A 23,390-nucleotide genomic window follows, 5' to 3' on the forward strand; every position below is an offset into this window, starting at 1 on the left:
TGAGAAAAGTTATCCATTTGTTTATCACATAAGACATAGAGTTAATGATTATTTTAAGTAGTATGTATATAATATAATAAGTAGTAATAGTAAAACCCCTTACCTCTTGCAGTTCACTCACCATTTCTAATCCTGTAACAGTTCCTTGTTTTTTTCCTTTTTGACTATTCCCAGTCATATCCTTGCCTGATTTAAAACTATATATTTGTTATTTTTATTTTAAAATAAACCGTGATTAAGGTACATTTTTACAAGTTGAGGAATAAAAAGATAACATATCTTCATGTCGTACTTTTCCTTCTCTTTAAATTTTTTCTTTTCTGATTTTCCAGATTTCTTGGTTTGCTCTTCTTTGGCTGCAGACTTTACTCTCTACAATTTTGAACATGTCAAAATAAAGATAGCATAAGTTATAAGGAGTTCATGGTAATATATGCTGCTCAGATTTTCCCTTTACCCTAGGAGTTACTCTACTGTTTCAGGGAATTTATCTGAATTGAAACAAAGCAAAATTAATGATATACCTAGGCTGTTCCTATTTGTACTTAAGTGGGGAGTACTTGCACATGCACATGTGTAAAGCTCAGAGGTCTTTCTCTATTACTTTCTATCTTACCTTTAGAAGCAGACTCTCTCATTTAACATGGAGCTCACCATTTTGGCTAGACTGGCTGGCTAAGAAGTTCTTGGGATCTGGTTATCTCTGTTCCCCAGTGCTGGGGTTATGGATGCACCACTGCACACAGTTTCTTTACGTGGGCTCTGGTGATTTGTGTTCAGCTTCTGCAGTGAGCACTTTACTAAAGATCTCTCTCTATCCTTTGTATACATACATTTTGAGTAATTTCACAGAATGAAATAATTAATTTCCTTTGATGGTTTTCAGTTTTGCTGTGGTGTGGTCTATGGCTCCTGAAAGTCACTTGATTGTGCCACACATGCAGTAGAGCCAGGGGGACATGCAGAAATTCATTAGGATGACATCATACAAAACTAAGGTGAATGAGTCTGAATACACAAGTAAAGAAAACTCATATGTTGAGGTTGAACCTGAAGTGAAAACAAGTTCATCTGAAACTGCAAAGGAAGTTGAAACACCAGATGTGACTTGTGTGAGAATCTGTATGTTGAGAATCATTGAGCTATAATGGTATGAATAGTCATGGCTCCCATATACTCATATATTTGAATGCTTGGCCCATAGGAATTGGCACTATTAGGAGGTGTGGCCTTGTTGGAGTAGATGTGGCCTTGTTGGGGAAAATGTGCTGCTGTGAGGGTGGGTTTTGAAGTGTCCTAGGCTCATACTATGCCCAGTGTGGCACACAGTCTTCTTCTGCTGCCTGCAGATTCAGATGTGGAACTCTTAGCTTCTTCTCCAGCACAATGTCTACCTGCATGCTGCCGTGCTTCCCACCATGATGATAATGGACTAAACCCCTGAAAATGTAAGTCAGTCCCAATTAAAATGTTTTCCTTTACAAGCGTTGCTGTGGTCATGGTGTCTATTCATGAAAACCTTAACTAAGAAAACCTTAACAAGAAAACCTTAACTAAGACATTGGTAAAGCTACCTTCAACTTGTGTTTGTTACAATGTACTAACACACACAAATATAAAGTTCAAATTATATTCAAATTGTGTAACGTATTTGGAACAAATTTGTATCTAAAGCCATAATTTTATCATTATTGAGCACATGTTTTAAAGCATTTCTGAGACAGGATCTAAGTGATCTAGACTGGATATAAGCTTATGATTCTCCTGCCTCAGCTTCTCAAATGGTAGACTTATAGGTATTTATATCACCATGCCTACACAAAATATTGTTAAACTACTCTGCAAAACCAGATTGCTTTATATATGAATGTAGAGAAATAATTTTAACAATTATTAAAATTATAGATAATAAAAACAAAGACAGTATATGATTATTTTATATTTAAAAAATCCAATGTACAAAATGTACTGTAGTGGTAAACTTATCACAAGTTAAACATAGGGTGAAATAATCCCTAGAAAATAAAAAGCTAGAGCCAGGTGTTGCTGGTGGTAGTTCACACCTTTAATCCTGGCACTTGGGTGGCAGACACAGGGAGATCTCTGTGAGTTCAAGGCCATCCTGGTCTGCAGAGCAAGTCCCAAGATAGCTATGGCTACACAGAGAAATGTTGGAAAAAACAAAACAAAACAAAGAAACAGAAACAGAAACAAAAACAAACAGAAACAGAAACAAACAATGGTATAGATTTGTAAACCCAGCACTTAGGAGAAGAAATCAGGACAATCAGGGATTTAAAATCATTCAGCCAGGCTGAACACAAAAGACACTGTCTCAATAACAAGAACATCAACAATAAAAAAACAGAAATATGGAAACAGTAATGAATTTTAATAAAAATTATTATATTCTCTAAATAACCTAGTGTGCTTTTGAAGATGTTTCCTATAAAATTCATACATAGTATAGATCAGTAAATACTAAATAATGAGAGGTTATTAAGAGAAAATAATTTCTGCTTTCTCCTACAATATCAAAGAAATATCAAGTAAGCAACAAAAGTGGGTTCAAGAGAATTCCATGAGACACACTATTCCAGGCATGATATTCTAGCACTTGGGAGATTAAGGCAGGTGGGTTGAAGTGAGTTCTTAGCTAGCCTGCTAAGAAAATATAAGAAAAAATGCCTCCATAAATCCAAAAGAGTGTTTTAACTATACATATAATGATTTAACTGGTTCATAACAATTTGCTTTATCTGACTCTTGCCTGTAGTTTGGATTTATAAAATGAGTAAAAATAGTAAGAAGAGAAAACAAAGGGGAGCAAATTTTCTTATATCATTGGTACTGTACTAATTTCTACTCATACTAGTTACTATAGTTAACTAATTATAATTATAGTTGATATAATTAAGTAGTTATAGAGAACATAGAATGCACTTAAAAGACTTGGGGTTTGTGGATTTAGTGTAGTGGTAGTTTCTGCCTAATAACCAAAAGGCCCTGGGTTCAGTCTTCAGCTCCAGAGGTTGGGAGGAAAACAAAAACTTTGACTCTCTCATTCACTAACAAATTTACAAAGTTAAATATTTGCCATGTAAATGTCTTTCATGAAACTGAAGAGGATATCAGAAAATAAAAAAAAATCTTTCATGCTCATGGATTGGTAGAATTAATATAGTGAAAATGGCCATCTTACAAAAAGCCATCTACAATTTGCTAAATGCATGAAACTCAAGAAGAATGAAGACCAAAGTGGGGACACTGTGCCCCTTCTTAGAATTGGGAACAAAACACCCATGGAAAGAGTTACAGAGACAAAGCTTGGAGCTGTGACGAAAGAATGGACCATCTAGAGACTGCCATATCCAGGGATCCACCCCATAATCAGCTTCCAAATGCTGACACCATTGCATACACTAGCAAGATTTTGCTGAAAGGACCCAGATATAGCTGTCTCTTGTGAGACTATGCCGGGGCCTAGCAAACACAGAAGTGGATGCTCACAGTCAGCTAATGGATGGATCACAGGGCCCCCAATGGAGGAGCTAGAGAAAGTATCCAAGGAGCTAAAGGGATCTGCCACCCTATAGGTGGAACAACATTATGAACTAACCAGTACCCCGGAGCTCTTGACAATAGCTCCATATGTATCAAAAGATGGCCTAGTCGGCCATCACTGGAAAGAGAGGACCATTGGACACACAAACTTTATATGCCCCAGTACAGGGGAACGCCAGGGCCAAAAAATGGGAATGGGTGGGTAGGGAAGTGGGGGGGAGGGTATGGGGGACTTTTGGGAGAGCATTGGAAATGTAATTGAGGAAAATACGTAATAAAAAACATAAAAAAAAGAAAAGAAAAAAAAACAACTTTTAAAATGACTGGGTAAGAAATGGTGATTAATGGGTAAATAAAAAATAAAGCAATATATTTTTATTGACACTGAAAAAAAAAGCCATCTACAGATTCAATGCAATCCCCATCAAAATTTCAATACAATTTTTTGCTGACATTGAAAGGACAATACTCAATTTGTTATATAAAGACAGAAATCAGGATAGCTAAAACAGTTCTGAACAATAAAAGAACTTCCAGATTCAACTCACTGCCACTGATTTGAAGCTGTACTACAGGACTATGATAATAAAAACTACATGGTGTTAGCATAAAAACAGACATATTAATCAATGTAATCAATTCACACTCATTTGGACACCTGTTTTCTTCTTATTAAAGAATCCAGAAATACTCACTAGAAACAAAAAAGAATTTCCAACAAATGGTGTTGGTCAACCTGGATGTCTGCATGTAGAAGAATGCAAATAGATCCATATTTATTGCCCTGAACAAAACTGAAGTCCAAGTGAATCAAAGACCTCAACATAGAATCAGGCACACTGAACTTAATAGAAGAGAAAGTAGGAAATACCCTTGAATACTCTGGCAGAGAAGACAACTTCTTAAATAGAACATGTATAGTGCAGGCACTAAAATCAACAATTAATAAATGTGACCTCATAAAACTGAAAAGCTTCTGTAAGGCAAAGGACACTGTCAGGAGCCATCTAGGAAGGGCAAAGGCTGTTAGGTCATTTCTCCGGAGATGGCCCATCATCTGCTATGAGCTCTGAGAGGCAAGGTCCCTAGAGACTTCACCTCATCTGTGTTATAGAGTAAGAGAATAGTATGTATTTAAGAACAAATAATAAAATTATAAGAACAAGGATTATCAGTCTTTAGCTTTCATCCAATACTGTGTTGATGAGTACCCAGTACTGGTCCCCAAAAGTTAGGGCAGGCCCCCAGCAAGACATCATCAATAGGGCAACACTACAGCCTACATAATGGGAAAAGATTTTCACCAACTCCACATCCAAGAATAATAAATAAAAAGAAACAAAAGTTAAAATAAAAAGTAGGTGTCTTTTACAATGATTAAGCTGTTTCTATTTTCATCCTATGACTTTGATAGTTAATATGGAAATTTAGAACATTAGGGTTTTGAATTAGAGCTCCTAAAAATTATGCTGAAAGTTATGTGCCATAAAACAAGTAAATATCACTTTAGAGTCCCATCTGTGTGATACTAGGCATTATTTGATACTGCATGTCATTTTTATCAGTTACATGTACCAACCTCTATTTCTCTCAGCCTTCGTATTTCTGCTTCCAGCAGGGTTTTCTCCATTATTAACATTTGAAAATCAGTTTCCAACTGTTTATATTTCTAAAGACAAATGTAATAATTACAACTAAAATTAAGCATCTCCATTAGGTTTACTTCACTAAAGAATGAACAAAGAATGGGCCAATGGCATTAATTTCTAAACTGCCATTTGGATCTAGATAAGAAATAGACTACAGTTTAGTATTTCATAAGTGTTTCTGAATGATCTTGATGTCAATAAAGTGAAAAATAGCATGCAATTCCTACTAGTTCATAACCTGCATAAGCTGAGTGAGTGCTTATCTCTAATTACAATGAGAGAAAATGGTCATTTCTAGAGTCTCTTCAAATTTCAAGGACAAAGTGCAATATCCAATTAAGAATGTTATACTTACAGACTCAATTGTTTGCTGATCATTTAAAGCTCTGAAAAACAGACCAAAAGTAACTATAATATATTAAATATATGCATATTCAAGTTAATGGAACACATTTATGTTTTTTTACAGAGATTTTTAACAAGTGCCCTCTTTCTAGTCTCACAACCTACTCCTCTGCTATAGCCAAAATCTAAACTTCTGCCAGGATCCTCTCTACATATATCCACCAACAGTATCCTATAATTAACACTCCTTTAATCCCAGCACTCAGGAGACAGAGACATGTAGGTCTCTGAGTTCAAGGCCAGCCTGGTCTACAGAGCAAGTTCCAGGACAGCCAAACTTAGGTAGTGAAGGAAACCATGGAAAACAGAATGTGGTGAAGATGTAATTGAATAAGGGGTATATATTCCAGCCCCATCAAGCAGAAGAACTTAGGAGCTTCAGCCATGTGATTCTGGCTTTAGAATCAAGGACAGAAGGAAGCAGTTATGGAATCTCCCTCAGCAACTAAGGAAAACCACTAAAGCCAGGTATGTAGCTGGGATGTCCCTGCATGAAGGCCCAGAGAGGTCATTGTGCGAAGCTGTGAAGGTAAAGGCTGGGTTTTCTTGGGTACCCCAAGAGGTCAGATATGCCTGTGCCATGGGATACCTGCCAAGGAAGGCTGCTAACAAGGAGTGAAAACAGCTCAAGAGAAAAAAAATTGTGTTGAACTCAACAAAGTTAAAAGAAGTTAGAAATCTGAAGAGCATTTGATATCAGACATGGAAATGCAGAGTTTGGAGTTCCTTTAGCTAGTTTTCAGACTTGCTTTGGTTCAGTGTTTCCTTACTATGCCTACAGTTTGGAGTGGTAATGTATATCCTGTATGCACCATATATTGTATGTGATATGTTTGTTATTTCGATTTTATAGGGAATTATAGTCAAGTGATTGCATGAATCTCAGAAGAAACTTCAAACTTTGGACTTTTAAATATTGTTGTGGCTGTGATAGACTGTGGAGACTTTTGAAGTTGGACTAAATGAATTTTGCATTATGTCATGACTACAGGTGCATGGAGGCCAGGGAGTAGAATAGGGTGGTTTGAGTAGGTATGCCCCCCATAGACTCATGAGGTTGAATACTTGGCCTATAGGGAAGGGCACTATTAGAAGGTGTGGCCTTGTTGGAGGAAGTATATCACTGTGGGAGTGGACTTTGAAGTCTCCTGTGCCCATGTTATGCCCAGTATGGTACACAGTTCTTTCTGCTGCCTGCAGGTCAAGATGTAGAACTGTCTGCTTTTTCTCCAGCACCATATCTGCTTAGATGGTGCCATGCTCCCCACTATGACAATAATAGACTAAACCTCTGAAAATGTAAGACAGCCCCAGTAAAATGTTTTCTTTATAAGAGTCGCCATGGTTATGGTATCTCTTCATAGCAATAAAATCCAAATTAAGACAAATGCATAAATACATGTACAAGGTCAGCTGTTTTATCTTTTAATCATAATTCTATTGTTTAAAACAATTTTTAAGTTGAAATATATTTTGACCATATACTTCTCCTCCCCCAACTCCTTTCAGACTCTTCTCTCCACCTAGCCAACTTTATATTCTTTATGGAAAGAACAAAAAAATTTAATACAAAAAACACCCAAAAATAAAAACAAAATAAAGCACCACCCAAAATAAATATAAAAACAAAACAAATTAACAAGTAAAACCCATCAAATTGTAACCAACTAAAAGCACAAACAAACAAAAAACTATGGAGTTCATTATACAATGGAAGACTACTCCTGAATATGAGGCCTGCCCTGGAGTGATTGATATACCCTGTGTCACTCTATTGGAGATAGGCCCTCAAATATTTCTTGATTTTAGCCTTATCTACCCATATTCCCTCCAACAATCCTTTCTCCCTATTTCCTGACTTGATCCTCAATTTCCAGTTGCCTCCATCCATACTTTTATCTATCCTATTTCCCTTTTCTCTTTTGAGGGGTTGGAGGAGGCTGGGAGAGAGAACAGAAATCAGTGGGAGGGCATCTTTATTCCTGGCTGGTTTTGTGTGTCTCTTGACACAGGCTGGAGTTACAGAGAAAGGAGCTTCAGTTGAGAAAATGCCTCCATGAGATCCAGCAGTAAGGCATTTTCTCAATTAGTGATCAAGGGGGAAGGGCCCCATGTGGGTGGTGCCATCCCTGAGCTGGGAGTCTTGGATTCTATAAAAAAGCAAGCTGAGCAAGCCAGGGGAAGCAAGCCAGTAAGAAACATCCCTCCAATGCTCTGCATCACATTCTGCTTCCTGACCTGCTTGAGTTCCAGTTCTGACTTCTTTTGGTGATGAGCAGCAATGTGGAAGTGTAAGCTGAGTAAATTCTTTCCTCCCCAACTTGCTTCTTGGTCATGATGTTTGTGCAGGAATAGAAACCCTGACTAAGACAGCATCTCAGGGATATGGTAGGTGTCCAGGAATCTATGGGGGTGACCTTAGCTGAGCCATGTACCAGCTAGGGATATGGAGCCTGAAGACTTCACTTCCTGCAGCCAGTTCAGACTTGCGGTTGAAGAAGGCAGACATCAGCCAGCCCATCTACAAAACCTTGGACCCAAAATTTCTCCTGCTTTCAAAAAGTGCAGGGATAAAGATGGAGCAGATATCTAGGGAATGGCCAACTAATGCCTGGCCCAACTTGAGACCCTCCTTATAGGAAAGAGCCGACCCCTAACATTATTAATGATAATGACTTGCAGACAGGGACCTAACATAACTGTCTTCTGAGAGCTCTTATCTAGCAGCTGACTGAAACAGATGCAGAGACCCACAGTCAAACAATAGGTACAACTCAGGGAGTTTGGTGGAAGAGTTGGGGGAAGGCTTGAGGGAGTCTGATACATCAAGGACCCCACAAAAAGACCTACAGACTAAACTAACTTGATCCTATAGGGGCTCACAGAGACTAAATTTTCAACCAAAGACCATGCACAGGATGGACCTATGCCATTTGTAACAGATGTGCAGGTTGTTTTTCATGTTGGCCCCTAACAATTAAAGTGGGGAACAGTCTATGACTCTGTTGCCTGCTTTGGATCCCTTTCTCATTTCTCTGGCCCCAGTGGGAAAGAATTCACTTAGTCCTGCTGGGACTTGATGTATCTTGCAGGTTGGTACCAATGGGTGGCCTCCCCTTCTTTGAGGAAAAGGGGGTGGAGGAATGGGTGAGGAGGAGAGGAGGAAGCGAAGTTTGACCAGGCCATAAAGTGAATAAATAAATTTATTAATGAGAACAAAAGAGGTCAGCTTATGATGACGGCCTTATTTCTCTTCTATGCTCCCAATGTTTCTATTCTATGCACTCAAAATTTTAAGTAGAAAATAAGATAATTATTTCCAAAGCTTACTTCTCTAACATAGTTGACTGATTTTCAAATATTTTTATCATCCTGGCCATCCGAGTAGTCACTGAAGGAGTTCCTATTACAGAATACATAAAGGTGTTATAATAGCTGAAGTTATAGGATCATACAGTTCACTGATATGCATGAGAAAACTAAATAATTGCAAGGAGGTGACATGATTCTTTCAACCATAATTACATTATTTTACTTATTCCTATATATCATCTCTGAGTTACAATTATTTCAAATAGAAAATTGGAATTTCAATTAGAGAAATTTCAATAGAAAATACCTATGATGCAAGGTATACCAAGAGGATGGGGCAGGTGGGGAGAACAACATTCTGAATAGATAGGCAACTATGAGCACAGGATTTCAGATATAGTAAATTTTTTAAGTTATCAGGCAGAAATTTTAAACAATTAATTATCAGTATTTATTACCTAGGGGAAAATTGAGAACATACAAGAGCAGATGGATAATATAAATAGAAACTCTAATAAAAAAGTAAAAAGAAATGCTAAAGCTCTACAGTAGTAAAGAATGCCTTGTGACTGACACAGGCAATAAGTATAAAGTAGATAAAATAAAAATTTAAAAATAAATAATGCTGGTCTGGAGAGATGGCTCAGAGGTTAAGAACACTGACTGCTCTTCCACAGGTTCTCAATTCAATTCTGAGCAACCACGTGGTGGCTCAGAACTATCTGTAATGGGATTAGATTCCCTCTTCTGATACACATAAAGACCGAGTGCTCATATACATATATACATGAAATACATGAATAGGTAAATCTTAAAATAATTAAAAAGGGGGCTGGAGAGGTGGCTGAGAAGTTAAGAGCACTGGCTGTTCTTCCAGAGGTCCTGAGTTCAATTCCCAGCAACCACATGGTGTCTTACAACCATCTGCAATGGAATCTGATGCCCTCTTCTGGTGTGTCTGAAGAGAACAACAGTGTACTCACATATATAATAACTAACTAAATAAGTAAATCTTGAAAATTGAAAAACAACAAAAAAGAAAATGATGTATTTAAACAATAAATAAATGAATGAATAAATAAATAAATAAAGGTTAGTATTGGCAAACACCTTTAATTCCAGCATGCAGAGCCAGGCAAACTCTTAGAGTTAGTGTCCAGCCTGTCTACAGAGCTATTTACTGGATAGCCAAGGCTACACAAAATAATCTCTGTCTTGGAAAAAAAACAAAAGGAAAGGGAAGGGAAGGGAAGGGAAGGGAAGGGAAGGGAAGGGAAGGGAAAAGGGAAGGGAAAAGGGAAGGGAAAAGGGAAGGGAAAAGGGAAGGGAAAAGGGAAGGGAAAAGGGAAGGGAAAAGGGAAGGGAAAAGGGAAGGGAAAAGGGAAGGGAAAAGGGAAGGGAAAAGGGAGAAGGGTGAAGGGAAGGGAAAAGGGAGAAGGGTGAAGGGAAGGGAAAAGGAGAAGGGTGAAGGGGAAGGGGAAAGGGGCGGGAAAAGGAGAAGGATGAAGGGAAGGGAAAAGGAGAAGGGTGAAGGGGAAGGGGAAAGGGGTGGGAGAAAGGGGCAGGGAAAGGGGTGGGGAAGGGGAAGGGAAAAGGAGAAGGGTGAAGGAGAAGGGGAAAGGGGCGGGGGGAAAGGGGCAGGGAAATGGGGGGGAAAAGGGGCGGGGAAGAGGAAGGGGAAAGGGAAAGGGAAGGGAAGGGGAAAGGAAAGAGGGAAGGAAAGAGGGAAGGAAAGAGGAAAGGAAAAGAAGGAAAGGAAAGGAAAGGAAAGGAAAGGAAAGGGAAGGGAAGGGAAGGGAAGGGAAGGGAAGGGAAGGGAAGGGAAGGGAAGGGAAGGGAAGGGAAGGGAAGGGAAGGGAAGGGAAGGGAAGGGAAGGAAAGGAAAGGAAAGGAAAGGAAAGGAAAGGAAAGGAAAGGAAAGGAAAGGAAAGGAAAGGAAAGGAAAGGAAAGGAAAGAAGAAATGCAGAATAATCGCTTTCACGCCTTTAAAAGCACTTGCATTGTCCCAATCACATGTGTTCTAATCTATGTGGGCTGTTTTTAAAAACACTTTTACTGATTCTTTGTGAATTTCACATCATGCACCGCAATCCCATTTATCCCCCCCATACTTTTGTATCTGCACTCCACCCTTTGCAACCTCTCCCACAAAAGAAAATAATAAGATAGAATGAAAATGAAAACAAACAAAAAAACATCGAAAACCATCTTGTTGTGGGAGTTGAAGTGTGTCACAGTAGATCATACAGTATAGCTATTTGTCCTCTCATCTTTATTGCAGTTCTTCATTGCAGTAAGTCATTGGTTTGTTTCAAGGCCTATGGCTTCTGCTACACTATAAATACTGGATCCTCACAGGGATTCCTCTTGGAAATTCTGTTGATGTCCTGTTTCATGGAGAACCTGCTGGTTTGGATCTTCAGGACCAGGAATGGCTATTTTAATAATCATAATAACCAGGTAATGTTATATTGTTGTCTAATATACATGTCAATTCTATGTAGCTACTGTAAGGTAAAAAAAAAAAATGTGATTTAATACTTGGAATCCTTTGGAAAACAACCTGCACATTTTACAACAATTCTTAAGAGTATTTTGTAGACTGTTAAAGCAACTTACTTGAAAAAAGTCAGTGAGTATGAAACTGTCTTTAGGAACTCCCCAAACTAAGAAGCGAATGAGGTAAAAATGTAATTGAGCATTCAAGATCTGTGAATTCAATGCTCAGTTAAAAAAACAAGTGCAATGCATGTCTAATAGGGTAATAAAAACATGTGTAATATATGGCTATTGGGGTAATAAAAACAGATATAATACATGCATAATGGGGTAATAAAAACAGTGTAATATATGCCTAATGGGATAATGAAAACAGGTATAATATATGACTATTGGGGTAATAAAAACAGGTGCAATATATGCCTAATGGGATAATAAAAAGAGGTGTAATACATGCCTAATGGGGTAATAAGTGATAAAGGGGCAAATGAAAGCAATGTCAAGTAGTGATGACTACACCTTTTCTAAAATTAATGACAGATATTAAGGCATGTGTCATTTGAAACTTTTGTTATCATTGTATGGGTATGCATGATATTTATGTATATGGGGTGATTATAACAGAGCCTGAGTGCGGACAGTTTAGCACAACTCTATGGAGTCTAAATTCCTCCTTCTAATATTACACGAGTTCCAAGGACTAACTCAGATCACCAAGCTTTTGCAGTAGGTACTTTTATACCTGGTGAACCACTTGGTTGTTCCAAAGCTGAAAAACAAAAAAACAAAAAACAAAAAACAAAAATAAAACCAAAATTTTAAAATATGCACTTAAACATGTAATGATATTCAAACTCCCTAAAAATCAAAGATGAAGAGAAAAATGTGAAAAAGTCAAAGGGAGCAAAAATAACCTTATATAAAGAAAAAAGATGAAAATCATACCAGAATTCTCTCCCTCCCATATAAGCAGCCAGGAGAGCCATCCCTGCATCTAAGAAGTGCCCAGGACCTCAGAGCTGCACTGTGCTCACACTGCAACCCAAGCTTCAATGCTACTTTGGGTGCCCAGGTCTCAAACATAAAAGCTGCTACCAGGTCACACAAGCTTTCAGCCCAAGGATCTGATGCAATTTCTGCTACATATGTGCAAGAGCCCAGCTTTTGGGCCAGTCTGACAGAACTGGCAAAGCAGACACCAGAGTTTCAGATGCTGCAGGAACATCCCCACTGAGGTTGCTAAGAAAGTAGTACCTCAGAATTCAGCAGCATCTGGATCTCACAGACCCAGCTAGCCTATAAGAACCTGTGGCACAGAACAGAAATCTATGTTTGGTTCTTGCTTCAGTGGTCACCAACATATATCTCCCTGCTACAGCTTCTCTTGGGTGATAACATAGACACACACACACACGAGAATCCAAACAGCCTTTGCTACCAAAAACCACAACAGGTCCCCATGCAGGTGCTTGTGTACTGCATATGAAAACTCATGCAGTCATCACTAGTACAGACTGCAGAAAGTAAGCTGTTGTTTGAAGTCAACCTGGGATACCTGACACTTTCTCTTAAAAACAAACAAACCAACAAACAGACAAAATCTTGAAAAAAAGCATCAAGAATGCAAAAGTTTCTTAACTATTTTGGTATGAATGAGAATGTTCCCACAGGCTCAGTAACATGAACACTTGGTCCTCAGTTGGACCAAGGAAGTAATAGGGAAGGTTATGGAACCTTTAGGAGGTGTTAATGTGATGATATTTAAATGAATGGCTGCTTACCTGACTGACTTTCAGTTTCAGTTTGAGATTCTAAAGCTGAATGGGATGTTATGAACTCTGAAATAGATACAAGTATCCACCATTATATATTTTATATATAGTTCTACACACTAGTTGGGCTCATAGTCTACAATATTAACTTTAATGATTCACCCAAAGGAAAGAAAAAACAACAGCTTCCAATATCAAACCCTTGGAATCATGCACTTGGGCTGTGGTGTCTGAATGAATATGGATAATAGCCACTTACAGATACATCATTTTCTCTGTAAAACATGCTTTTCCTATCTCTTGTGCAACACCAGGGATCAAACCCAGATCTTGGTGGATAGGCAGGTGCTCTGCAACTGTGCCACACCCTCCCACTACTCATTTTTCCTCTTCTATTCATCTCTATTGGCTGAAACTAGCATGAGTACCTCATTACATTTTCTTTGCCTTCAATATCCAAGTTTTGTCAATTATATCAGTTAAAGAGGTTTCTAATCAGTCCATTTCACTTTCTTTCACTAGCAATCCAATTTGTATCTATTATATATTTAAGCTGTATTATCATTTATTTCACTATAAAAAATTTTTAACAATTTCTTGTTTAATACTAAAAATGCCCAAAGACTTTAGTACTACAAGCAGGACCTCTGTAACATTAGTACTGCTGATCTCGTTTTAATTCTCATGTTAATATATTATTGACATCTCAAATGACCAATATTTTCCTTCTTCACTCAATAATCACTATTCACATTTGAAGGTTGCAAGGTATTTCTAACTTTCCTGAGATAAACCGATTTGTAGACCTACTACAACATTAACAGACTGTCATGTATTACCATACATTTGAATGATTCATAATGTGTTCTATACTTGAACTCTCTAAACTTTATGGGGACAATGACCAACTCATAACAGCAATCATCTTTTAAGAATATTTGCTTTTGTCACTCAGGAGTGCACAGGCCACAGAAGCAGCAGAGCAGTTGGAACAGGCTTCTACGGGTCTACATCTGCACCCAGGAAGTGGAGTTGCTCCTCAGTCCTCTGTGCAACTTCCAAGCCAGAGGAGAGCTTGACTCTAGGAAGGATCAGACCCTGCTCAGATATGATGCCCATTTTCTCTCCTGTGACTCTCTAAAGCTGGTCCACTCAGGATAGCACAGGGAGGTGGGGCTGTTCCGCAACCATTTGTGCACTGGTTTTGCCAGGAGAAAGCTGGTCTCCCAGGAGTGCTGACACAGGCTTACAGACTAAAAGGAGAAACAAGCTCCAGTCAGAGACAACAAGAACATCTAACAACAGATTACCAGATAGTGAAAGGCAAACTCAAGAATCTTAGCAGCAGAAACCAAGACTACTTGGCAACATCAGAACCCAGTACTCCCACCACAGTGAGTGATGGATACCCCAACACACTGTAAAAGGAAGATTCAGATTTAAAATCATATCTCAAGATATTGGTAGAGGATTTTAAGAAAGACATTGATAACTCCCTTAAAGAAGTACAGGAGAACACAGCTAAACAGGTAGAAGCTCCTAAAGAGGAAACACAAAAATCCCTTTTAAAAATTACAGGAAAACACAAACAGGTAAAGGGATTGAACAAAACCATCCAGGATCTAAAAATGAAAGTAAAAACAATAAAGAAATAACAAAGGGAGATAACTCTGTATATAGAAAACCTAGGGAAGAGATCAGGAATCATATATGCAAGCATCACCAACAGAATGCAAGAGGTAGAAGAGAGAATCTCAGGGGCAGAAGATTCAATAGAAAACATGGACACAACAATCAAAGAAAATGCAAAATGTAGAAAGCTCCTAACTCAAAACAACCAGGAAATCCAGGACACAATATGAAGAACAACCTAAGGATAATAGATATAGATAACAATGAAGATTTTCAACTTAAAGGGCCAATAAATATCTTGAAAAAAATTATAGAAAACTTCCCTAACCTAAATGAAGAGATGCCCATGAACATACAAGAAGCCTGTAGAACTCTAAATAGAATGGACCAGAAAAGAAACTCCTCCCATCACATAATCAAAACACCTAATACACTAAACAAAGAAAGAATATTAAAAGCAGTAAGAGAAAAAGGTCAAGTAAATATAAAGCCAGACCTACTAGAATTATACCAGACTTCTCCCCAGAGACTATGAAAGCCAGAAGATCCTGGACAGATGTTATACAGACCCTAAGAGAACATAAATGCCAGCCCAGACTACTATACCCAGCAAAACTCTCAATTACCATAAAAGGAGAAACCAAGATATTCCATGACAAAACCAAATTTATACAATATCTTTCCACAAATCCAACACTACAAAGGGTAGTTGATGGAAAACTCCAACACAAGGACTGAAACTATACCCTAGAAGAAGCAAGAAAGTAATCTTTCAACAAACCCAAAAGAAGATAGCCACACAAATATAATTCTGCCTTCAACAACAAAAATAACAGGAAACAACAATCACTTTTCCTTAATATCTCTTAACATCAGTTGACTTAATTCCCCAATAAAAAGACATAGACTAACAGACTGGATACATAAACCAGAACACAGCAATTTGCTGCATACAGTAAGTGCACCACAGTAATAAAAACAGACACTACCTCCAAATAAAAGACTAGAAAAAAATTTCCAAGCAAACAGTCCCAGGAAACAATATAGAGTAGCCATTATAATATCAAATAAAATTCACTTTCAGCCTAAAGTTATCAAAAAAGATAAGGAGGGACACTTCATACTCATCAGAGGTAAAATCTACCAAGACGAACTCTCAATTCTGAATATCTATGCTCCAAATGCAAGGGCAGCCGCATTCATTAAAGAAACTTTAGTAAAGCTCAAAGCACACATTACACCACACACAATAATAGTGGGAGATTTCAACACTCCATTCTCATCAATGGACAGATCATGGAAACAGAAAATAAACAGAGACACAGTGAAACTAACAGAATTTATGAAACAAATAGATTTAACAGATATCTATAGAACATTTTATCCTAAAACAGAAGACCAACATCCACATAATTGGTCACAAGAAGATTGAAATAATCCCATACATCCTATCAGATCACCGATGCTGATCTTCAATAAAAACATAAATAAAAGAAAGCCCACATATATGAGACTTTTTAGAGTTAAGTGAAAATGAAGCCACAATATACACAAATCTATAGGGATACAATGACAGCAGTCCTAAGAAGAAAACTCAGGCCTCCAAAAAGAAACTGGAGAGAACATACACTACCAGCCTGAAAGCACAGCTGACATCTCAAACTCAGGGCTGAAATCAAGCAAATGGAAACAAACAAACAAACAAACAAAAAACTATACAAAAAAATCAACCAAACCAGGAAATGTTTTTTTGAGAAATCATGGTACCTTCTCCAAAACTGACCACATAATTGGTCACAAGAAGATTGAAATAATCCCATACATCCTATCAGATCACCGATGCTGATCTTCAATAAAAACATAAGTAAAAGAAAGCCCACATATACATAGAAGTTGAACAACACGCTATTCAATGATAACTTGAGCAAGGAAAAAAATAAAGAAATTAAAGACTTTTTAGAGTTAATGAAAATGAAGCCACAATATACACAAATCTATAGCGATACAATGACAGCAGTCCTAAGAAGAAAACTCAGGCCTCCAAAAAGAAACTGGAGAGAACATACACTAGCAGCCTGAAAGCACAGCTGACATCTCTAGAACAAAAAGAAGCAAATTCACCCAAGAGGAGTAAACAGCAGGAAATAATCAAACTCAGGGCTGAAATCAAGCAAGTGGAAACAAACAAACAAACAAACAAAACTATACAAAAAAAAAAATCAACCAAACCAGGAAATGGTTTTTTGAGAAAATCAACAAAATGGATAAACACTTAACCACACACACTAACTAGAGGGAACAGGGACAGTATTCCAATTGACAAAATCAGAAATGAAAAGGGAGACATAACAACAGAAACCCATGAAATCCAAAAAATCATCAGATCCTACTACAAAAGCCTATATTCAACAAAAGTGGAAAACCTGGATGAAACGGAAAATTTTCTAGACAGATACCAAGTCCCAAAATTAAATCAAGATCAGATTAACATTCTAAACAGCCCTATATACCCTAAAGAAATAAAACAGTCAATATTAGTCTCCCAACCCCCCAAAAAAACCCAGGATGAGATGAGTTTAGTGCAGAGTTCTCTCAGACCTTCAAAGAAGACCTAATACCAATACTCCTCAAACTATTCCATAAAATAGAAACAGAAGGTACCCTACCCAATTGGTTCTATGAAGCCACAAATATGCTGACACTTAAACCACGCAAAGACCCAACAAAGAAAGAGAACTTCAGATCAATTTCCCTTATGAATATTGATGCAAAAATATTCAATAAAATTCTTGCAAACCAAATCCAAGAACACATCAAAACAATCATCCATTATGATCAAGTAGGCTTCATCCAAGGGATGAAGGGCTGGTTCAATATACAGAAATCGATCAAAGTAATCCAATATAAAAACAAACTCAAAGACAAAAACCACATGATCATCTCATTAGATGCTGAGAAAGCGTTTGACAAAATCAAACACCCATTCATGATAAAAGTCTTGGAAAGATCAGGAATTCAAGGTCCATACCTAAACATTATAAAAGCAATATACAGCAAACCAGTAGCCAACATCAAAGTAAATGGAGAGAAGCTGGAAGAAATCCCACTAAAATCAGGGACTAGACAAGGCTGCCCACTTTCTCCCTACCTATTCAATATAGTACTTGAAGTCCTAGCCAGAGCAATTAGACAACAAAAGGAGCTCAAAGGGATACAAATTGGAAAGGAAGAAATCAAAATATCACTATTTGCAGATGATAGGATAGTATACATAAGTGACCCCAAAAATTACACCAGAAACCTCCTAAACCTGAATAACAACTTCAGTGAAGTTGCTGAATATAAAATTAACTCAAAGAAACCAGTGGCCTTTCTCTACACAAAGGATAAACAGGCTGAGAAAGAAATTAGGGAAACAACACCCTTCACAATAGTCACAAATAATAATAAAGACCTTGGTGTGAGTCTTAACTAAGCAAGTAAAAGGTCTGTATGTTAAGAACTTCAAGTCTCTAAAGAAAGAAATTAAAGAAGCTCTCAGAATGTGGAAAGATCTCCCATGCTTATGGATTGGCAGGATTAATATAGTAAAAATGACCATTTGTGGAAAGCAATCTACAGATTTAATGCAATCCCCAACAAAATTCCAACTCAATTCTTCACTGAGTTAGAAAGGGCAATTTGCAAATTCGTCTGGAATAACAAAAAACCTAGGATAGCAAAAACTATTCTCAATAAAAGAACCTCTAGTGGAAACACCATCTCTGACTTCAAGCAGTACTACACAGCAATTGTAACTAAAAACTTCATGGTACTGGTAGGGTAACAGACAGTTATATCAATGAAATAGAATTGAAGACCCAGAAATGAACCCACACACCTATGGTCACTTGATCTTTGACAAAGGAGCTAAAACCATCCACTGGAAAAAGTACAGCATTTTCAACAAATATTGTTGGCTCAACTGGTAGTTAGCATGTAGAAAAATGTAAATTGATCCATTCTTATCTCCTTGTACAAAGTTCAAGTCTAAGTGGATCAAGGACCACATAAAACCAGAGGCACTTAAACAGACGAGAAATATGGGCACAGAGGAAAACTTCCTGAATAGAACACCTATGGCTTGTACCTTAAGATCAAGAATTGACCAATGGGACCTCATAGAATTGCAAAGCTTGTATACGGCAAAGGGCACTGTCAATAAGGCAAAAAGGCAACCAACAGATTGGAAAAAGATATTTACCAAACCCAAAGCTCAATAGAGGGCTAATATGCAATATATACAAGGAACTCAAGAAGTTAGATTCCAGAAAACCAAATAACCCTATTAAAAAATGGAATACAGAGCTATACAAAGAATTCTCAACCAAGGAATACTGAATGGCTGAGAAGCACCTAAAGAAATGTTCAACATCCTTAGTCATCAGGGAACTACAAATCAAAACAACCCTGAGATTCCCCCTTACACCAGTCAGAATGGCTAAGATCAAAAACTCAGGTGATAGCAGATGCTGGTGAGGATGTGAAGGAAGAGGAACACTCCTTCATTGCTGGTGGTATTGCAAGCTGGTGCAAACACTCTGGAAATCAGTTTGGCAGTTCCTCAGAACACTGGACATAGTACTACCTGAGGACCCAGCAATACCACTCCTGGGCATATACCCAGAAGATGCTCCAACATGTAGTAAGGACACATGCTCCACTATGTTCATAACAGCCTTATTTATAATTGCCAGAATCTGGAAAGAACCCAGATGTCCCTCAACAGAAGAATGGATACAGAAAATGTGGTAATTTACTCAATAAAATACTACTCACCTATTAAAAACAATGAATTTATGAAATTCTTAGACAAATGGATGGATCTGGAGGATATCATCCTGAGTGAGGTAACCCAATCACAATATAACACACATGATATGCACTCATTGATAAGTAGACATTAGCCTAGATGCTCAGAACAACCAAGATAAAATTCACAAACCACATGAAACTCAAGAAGAAGGAAAACCAAAGAGTGGATACTCCAATACTTCTTAGAAGGGGGAACAAAATACCCATGGGATGCATTACAGAAACAAAGTGTGTAGCAGAGACTGAAGGAATGACCATCCAGAGACTGCACCACCTGAGCATCCATACCATAAACACCCAGACACTATCGTGAATGCCAACAAGAGCTTGCTGACAGGAGCCTGATATAGCTGTCTCCTGATAGGCTCTGCCAGTGCCTGAAAAAAGCAGAAGTGGATGCTCACAGCTATCTATTGGATGTAGCACAGGGTCCCCAGTGAAGGTACTAGAGAAAGGAACCAAGGATCTGAAAGCATTTGCAAGCTCCATAGGAGGAACAACAATATGAACTCACCAGTGTCCCCAGAGCTCCCTGGGAATAGCCACCAGCCAAAGAAAACATATGGTGTGATTCATGGTTCTAGCTGCATGTGTAGCAGAGGATGGCCTAGTTGGTCATCAATGGGAGGAGAAGCCCTTAGTCCTTTGAAAGTTATATGCCCCAGTATAGGGGACTGAAAGGGATAGAAAGCAGGAGTGAGGGGGTTGGTGAGCAGGGGATTAGGGGAAGGGATAGGGGGTTTTTGGAGGGGAAACTAGGAAAGGGAGTAGCATTTGATATGTAAATAAAGAAAATAATAATCTAATAAAAAAGAATATTTCTTTTTATTTTATGTGTTTGAGTTTTTTGCTTGCATGTGCACTATATATGTGAAATGACTGTGTCGAGGTTGGTCTGTGCTGTTGTGTATCCAAATGCTAAAAACTTGTCCACAAGATTTGGTGGCCCACAAGAAGAGCCTCACATACTTCAAGTGGTAGTATATAACCTTGCTTCTTAAGTTAATTGCTCAACAAAAGGCTAAGGCCTGTGATTGGGAAGTAGATAGAGGTAAGTGGGTTTTCAGTTACCTGATTCAGGATGGCAGATAGAGAAAAGAGAGGAAGAAAGCACACACAAAAGGGAGAAGCCACCATGATAGGAGATGGACCGTGAGCACATGGCCAGGAGAAGCAACAAGTAACAAGGGACATATTGAAGGGATGTAAGTTAAATTTAAATATATATATATATATATATATGTATATATATATATATATATGTTTATGAAACTATAAAGTTTAAGGATTTATAAAATATCACCTTCAATCTGCTTTTCCATAAGTCCATAATGTTTCAATGTTTCTGCCATTATCTCTTTATCCCTGTTAAGAAAACATATCTTCATATATATTCAGGGTTAAGTTAAATGCTCAAGGATCTATAGACTAGACATATGAAGTTTGTGAAATAAAAGTTAGCATATCATTTATCTTTCACTCAGTGTTAAGGCAAATGTCATCCTATAGTAAAAAGTACAAATTCTATAAGTTGTATATTCCAAGAATATAATTAAGTACACCAATAAAACTTAGAACTAAAATTACAAAAACAAATCAGTAGAAACTGCTAGTATATTATCATTTGGTGTAGTGCTAACAGCACAACCCTGAGAGTGAGACAGCCTGCTCCAAACCTGTAATTATGTGGCCTAGAGCCACCTTTTGTGCCTCTCTCAGCTCCAGGTTCTTTATCTGTTAAAACTTACATATACTAATGCCTTTATCATAAAGTAGTTACAGGTCTCCCAGGAGTTACTAGAAAAATACCTTGTGATCTGTGCCCTGAAGCTAAGGTTGTCCCATAGCCCTCTGTACCTAAATCCTGCCTGAAGAAAGCTAGTCTCCCAAGAGTGTTATCACTCCTAAGTTGCCAGGTGAGACTACCACTTTTGTTCCACTAACTGTCCAAAGAGGAACCCACCAGGAGCCCACAGGGCACAGGAACCTCAAAACATCCAGGGACAGGATCTCTTCAGTTTCCATCAATGCCCCAGAGCTAGCCCTGTGGCACAGATCTCCACAACCAGAGAGAACTGGTCACCCAGGGGTACTGACACACCTAAGATCACAGCTCTCTGCACCCCACTACCACCAGGAGAGAGCTAGTCTCCCAGTAGTGCTAACAGACCTAAGATTATGGGCACACAGGCCCACAGGAGGGACAAACTACAGTTAGAGACACCAAGAAAACTAACACCAGAGATAACCAGGTGGCAAGAGGCAAGCACAAGAACCTAAGCAATAGAAACCAAAGCTACTTGGCATCATCAGAACCCAGTTCTCCCACCATAGCAAGTCCTGGATAACCCACACTGGAAAAGCCAGACTTGGATTTAAAATTGCATATCATGATGATGATAGAGGACTTTAAGACAGTCATAAATAACTCCCTTAAAGAATTACAGGAGAATACAACCAAACAGGTGAAGGAATTGATGAAGACCATCCAGGATCTAAAAATGGTAATAGACACAATAAAGAAATCACAAAGGGAGACAACGCTGGAGATAAAAAGCTTAGGAAAGAGATCAGGAGGGAGGGTGGGATAGGGGGTTTCTGGAGGGAAGACCTCAAAAGGGGAAAACATTTAAAATGTAAATAAAGAAAATATCCAATTAAAAAGAAAAGAAGGACAAAGGGGGGAAAAGGAAACTTAGGAAGCAGAGCAGCAGTCAAAGCATCACTAACAGAATACACAAGATAGAAGAGAGAATATCAGGTGCAGAAGATACCATAGAAAACATTGACACAACAGTCAAAGAAAATGCAAAATGCAAAATAACTCTTAATCCAAAACATTCAAGAAATTTAGGACACAATGATAATACCAAATCTAAGGATAATAGCTATAGAAGAGAGCAATGATAACCAACTTAGAGGGCCAATAAATATCTTCAACAAAATTATAGAAGAAAACGTCCTTAACCTAAAGAAAGAGATGCCCATGAACATTCAAGAAGCCTATAGAACTCCAAATAGAATGGACCAGAAAAGAAATTCCTCCCATCACATAATAATCAAAACACCTAATGCACTAAACAAAGAATATTAAAAGCAGTAAGAGAAAAAGGTCAAGTAAATATAAAGCCAGACCTACTAGAATTATACCAGACTTCTCCCCAGAGACTATGAAAGCCAGAAGATCCTGGACAGATGTTATATAGACCCTAAGAGAACATAAATGCCAGCCCAGACTACTATACCCAGCAAAACTCTCAATTACCATAAAAGGAGAAACCAAGATATTCCATGACAAAACCAAATTTATACAATATCTTTCCACAAATCCAACACTACAAAGGGTAGTTGATGGAAAACTCCAACACAAGGACTGAAACTATACCCTAGAAGAAGCAAAAAAGTAATCTTCTTTCAACAAACCCAAAAGAAGATAGCCACACAAATATAATTCTGCCTTCAACAACAAAAATAACAGGAAACAACAATCACTTTTCCTTAATATCTCTTAACATCAGTTGACTTAATTCCCCAATAAAAAGACATAGACTAACAGACTGGATACATAAACCAGAACACAGCAATTTGCTGCATACAGTAAGTGCACCTCAGTGATAAAAACAGACACTACCTCCAAATAAAAGACTAGAAAAAAAATTCCAAGCAAACAGTCCCAAGAAACAAGCTGAAGTAGTCATTCTA

At 37.9% G+C, this 23,390-nt stretch overlaps 1 protein-coding gene across 1 annotated transcript in view; it reads right to left on the reverse strand.

The window, feature by feature from the left end:
- Positions 1-207: 207 nt before the first annotated feature.
- The window catches only part of Ccdc7a (coiled-coil domain containing 7A), an 85,474-nt gene continuing 62,291 nt past the window's right edge, over positions 208-23,390 (reverse strand). Inside the window, exons 9-14 of the mRNA NM_029061.3 lie at positions 20,992-21,053; positions 13,212-13,268; positions 8,949-9,021; positions 5,569-5,599; positions 5,144-5,233; positions 208-372 (exon numbers count right to left, since the gene is read on the reverse strand). Coding sequence (NP_083337.1) covers positions 220-372; positions 5,144-5,233; positions 5,569-5,599; positions 8,949-9,021; positions 13,212-13,268; positions 20,992-21,053 — 466 coding nt within the window. The 3' untranslated portion in view covers positions 208-219. The remainder of the gene's footprint in view (positions 373-5,143; positions 5,234-5,568; positions 5,600-8,948; positions 9,022-13,211; positions 13,269-20,991; positions 21,054-23,390) is intronic.

Source organism: Mus musculus, chromosome 8, assembly GCF_000001635.26.
Source record: "Mus musculus strain C57BL/6J chromosome 8, GRCm38.p6 C57BL/6J".
NCBI lineage: Eukaryota > Metazoa > Chordata > Mammalia > Rodentia > Muridae > Mus > Mus musculus.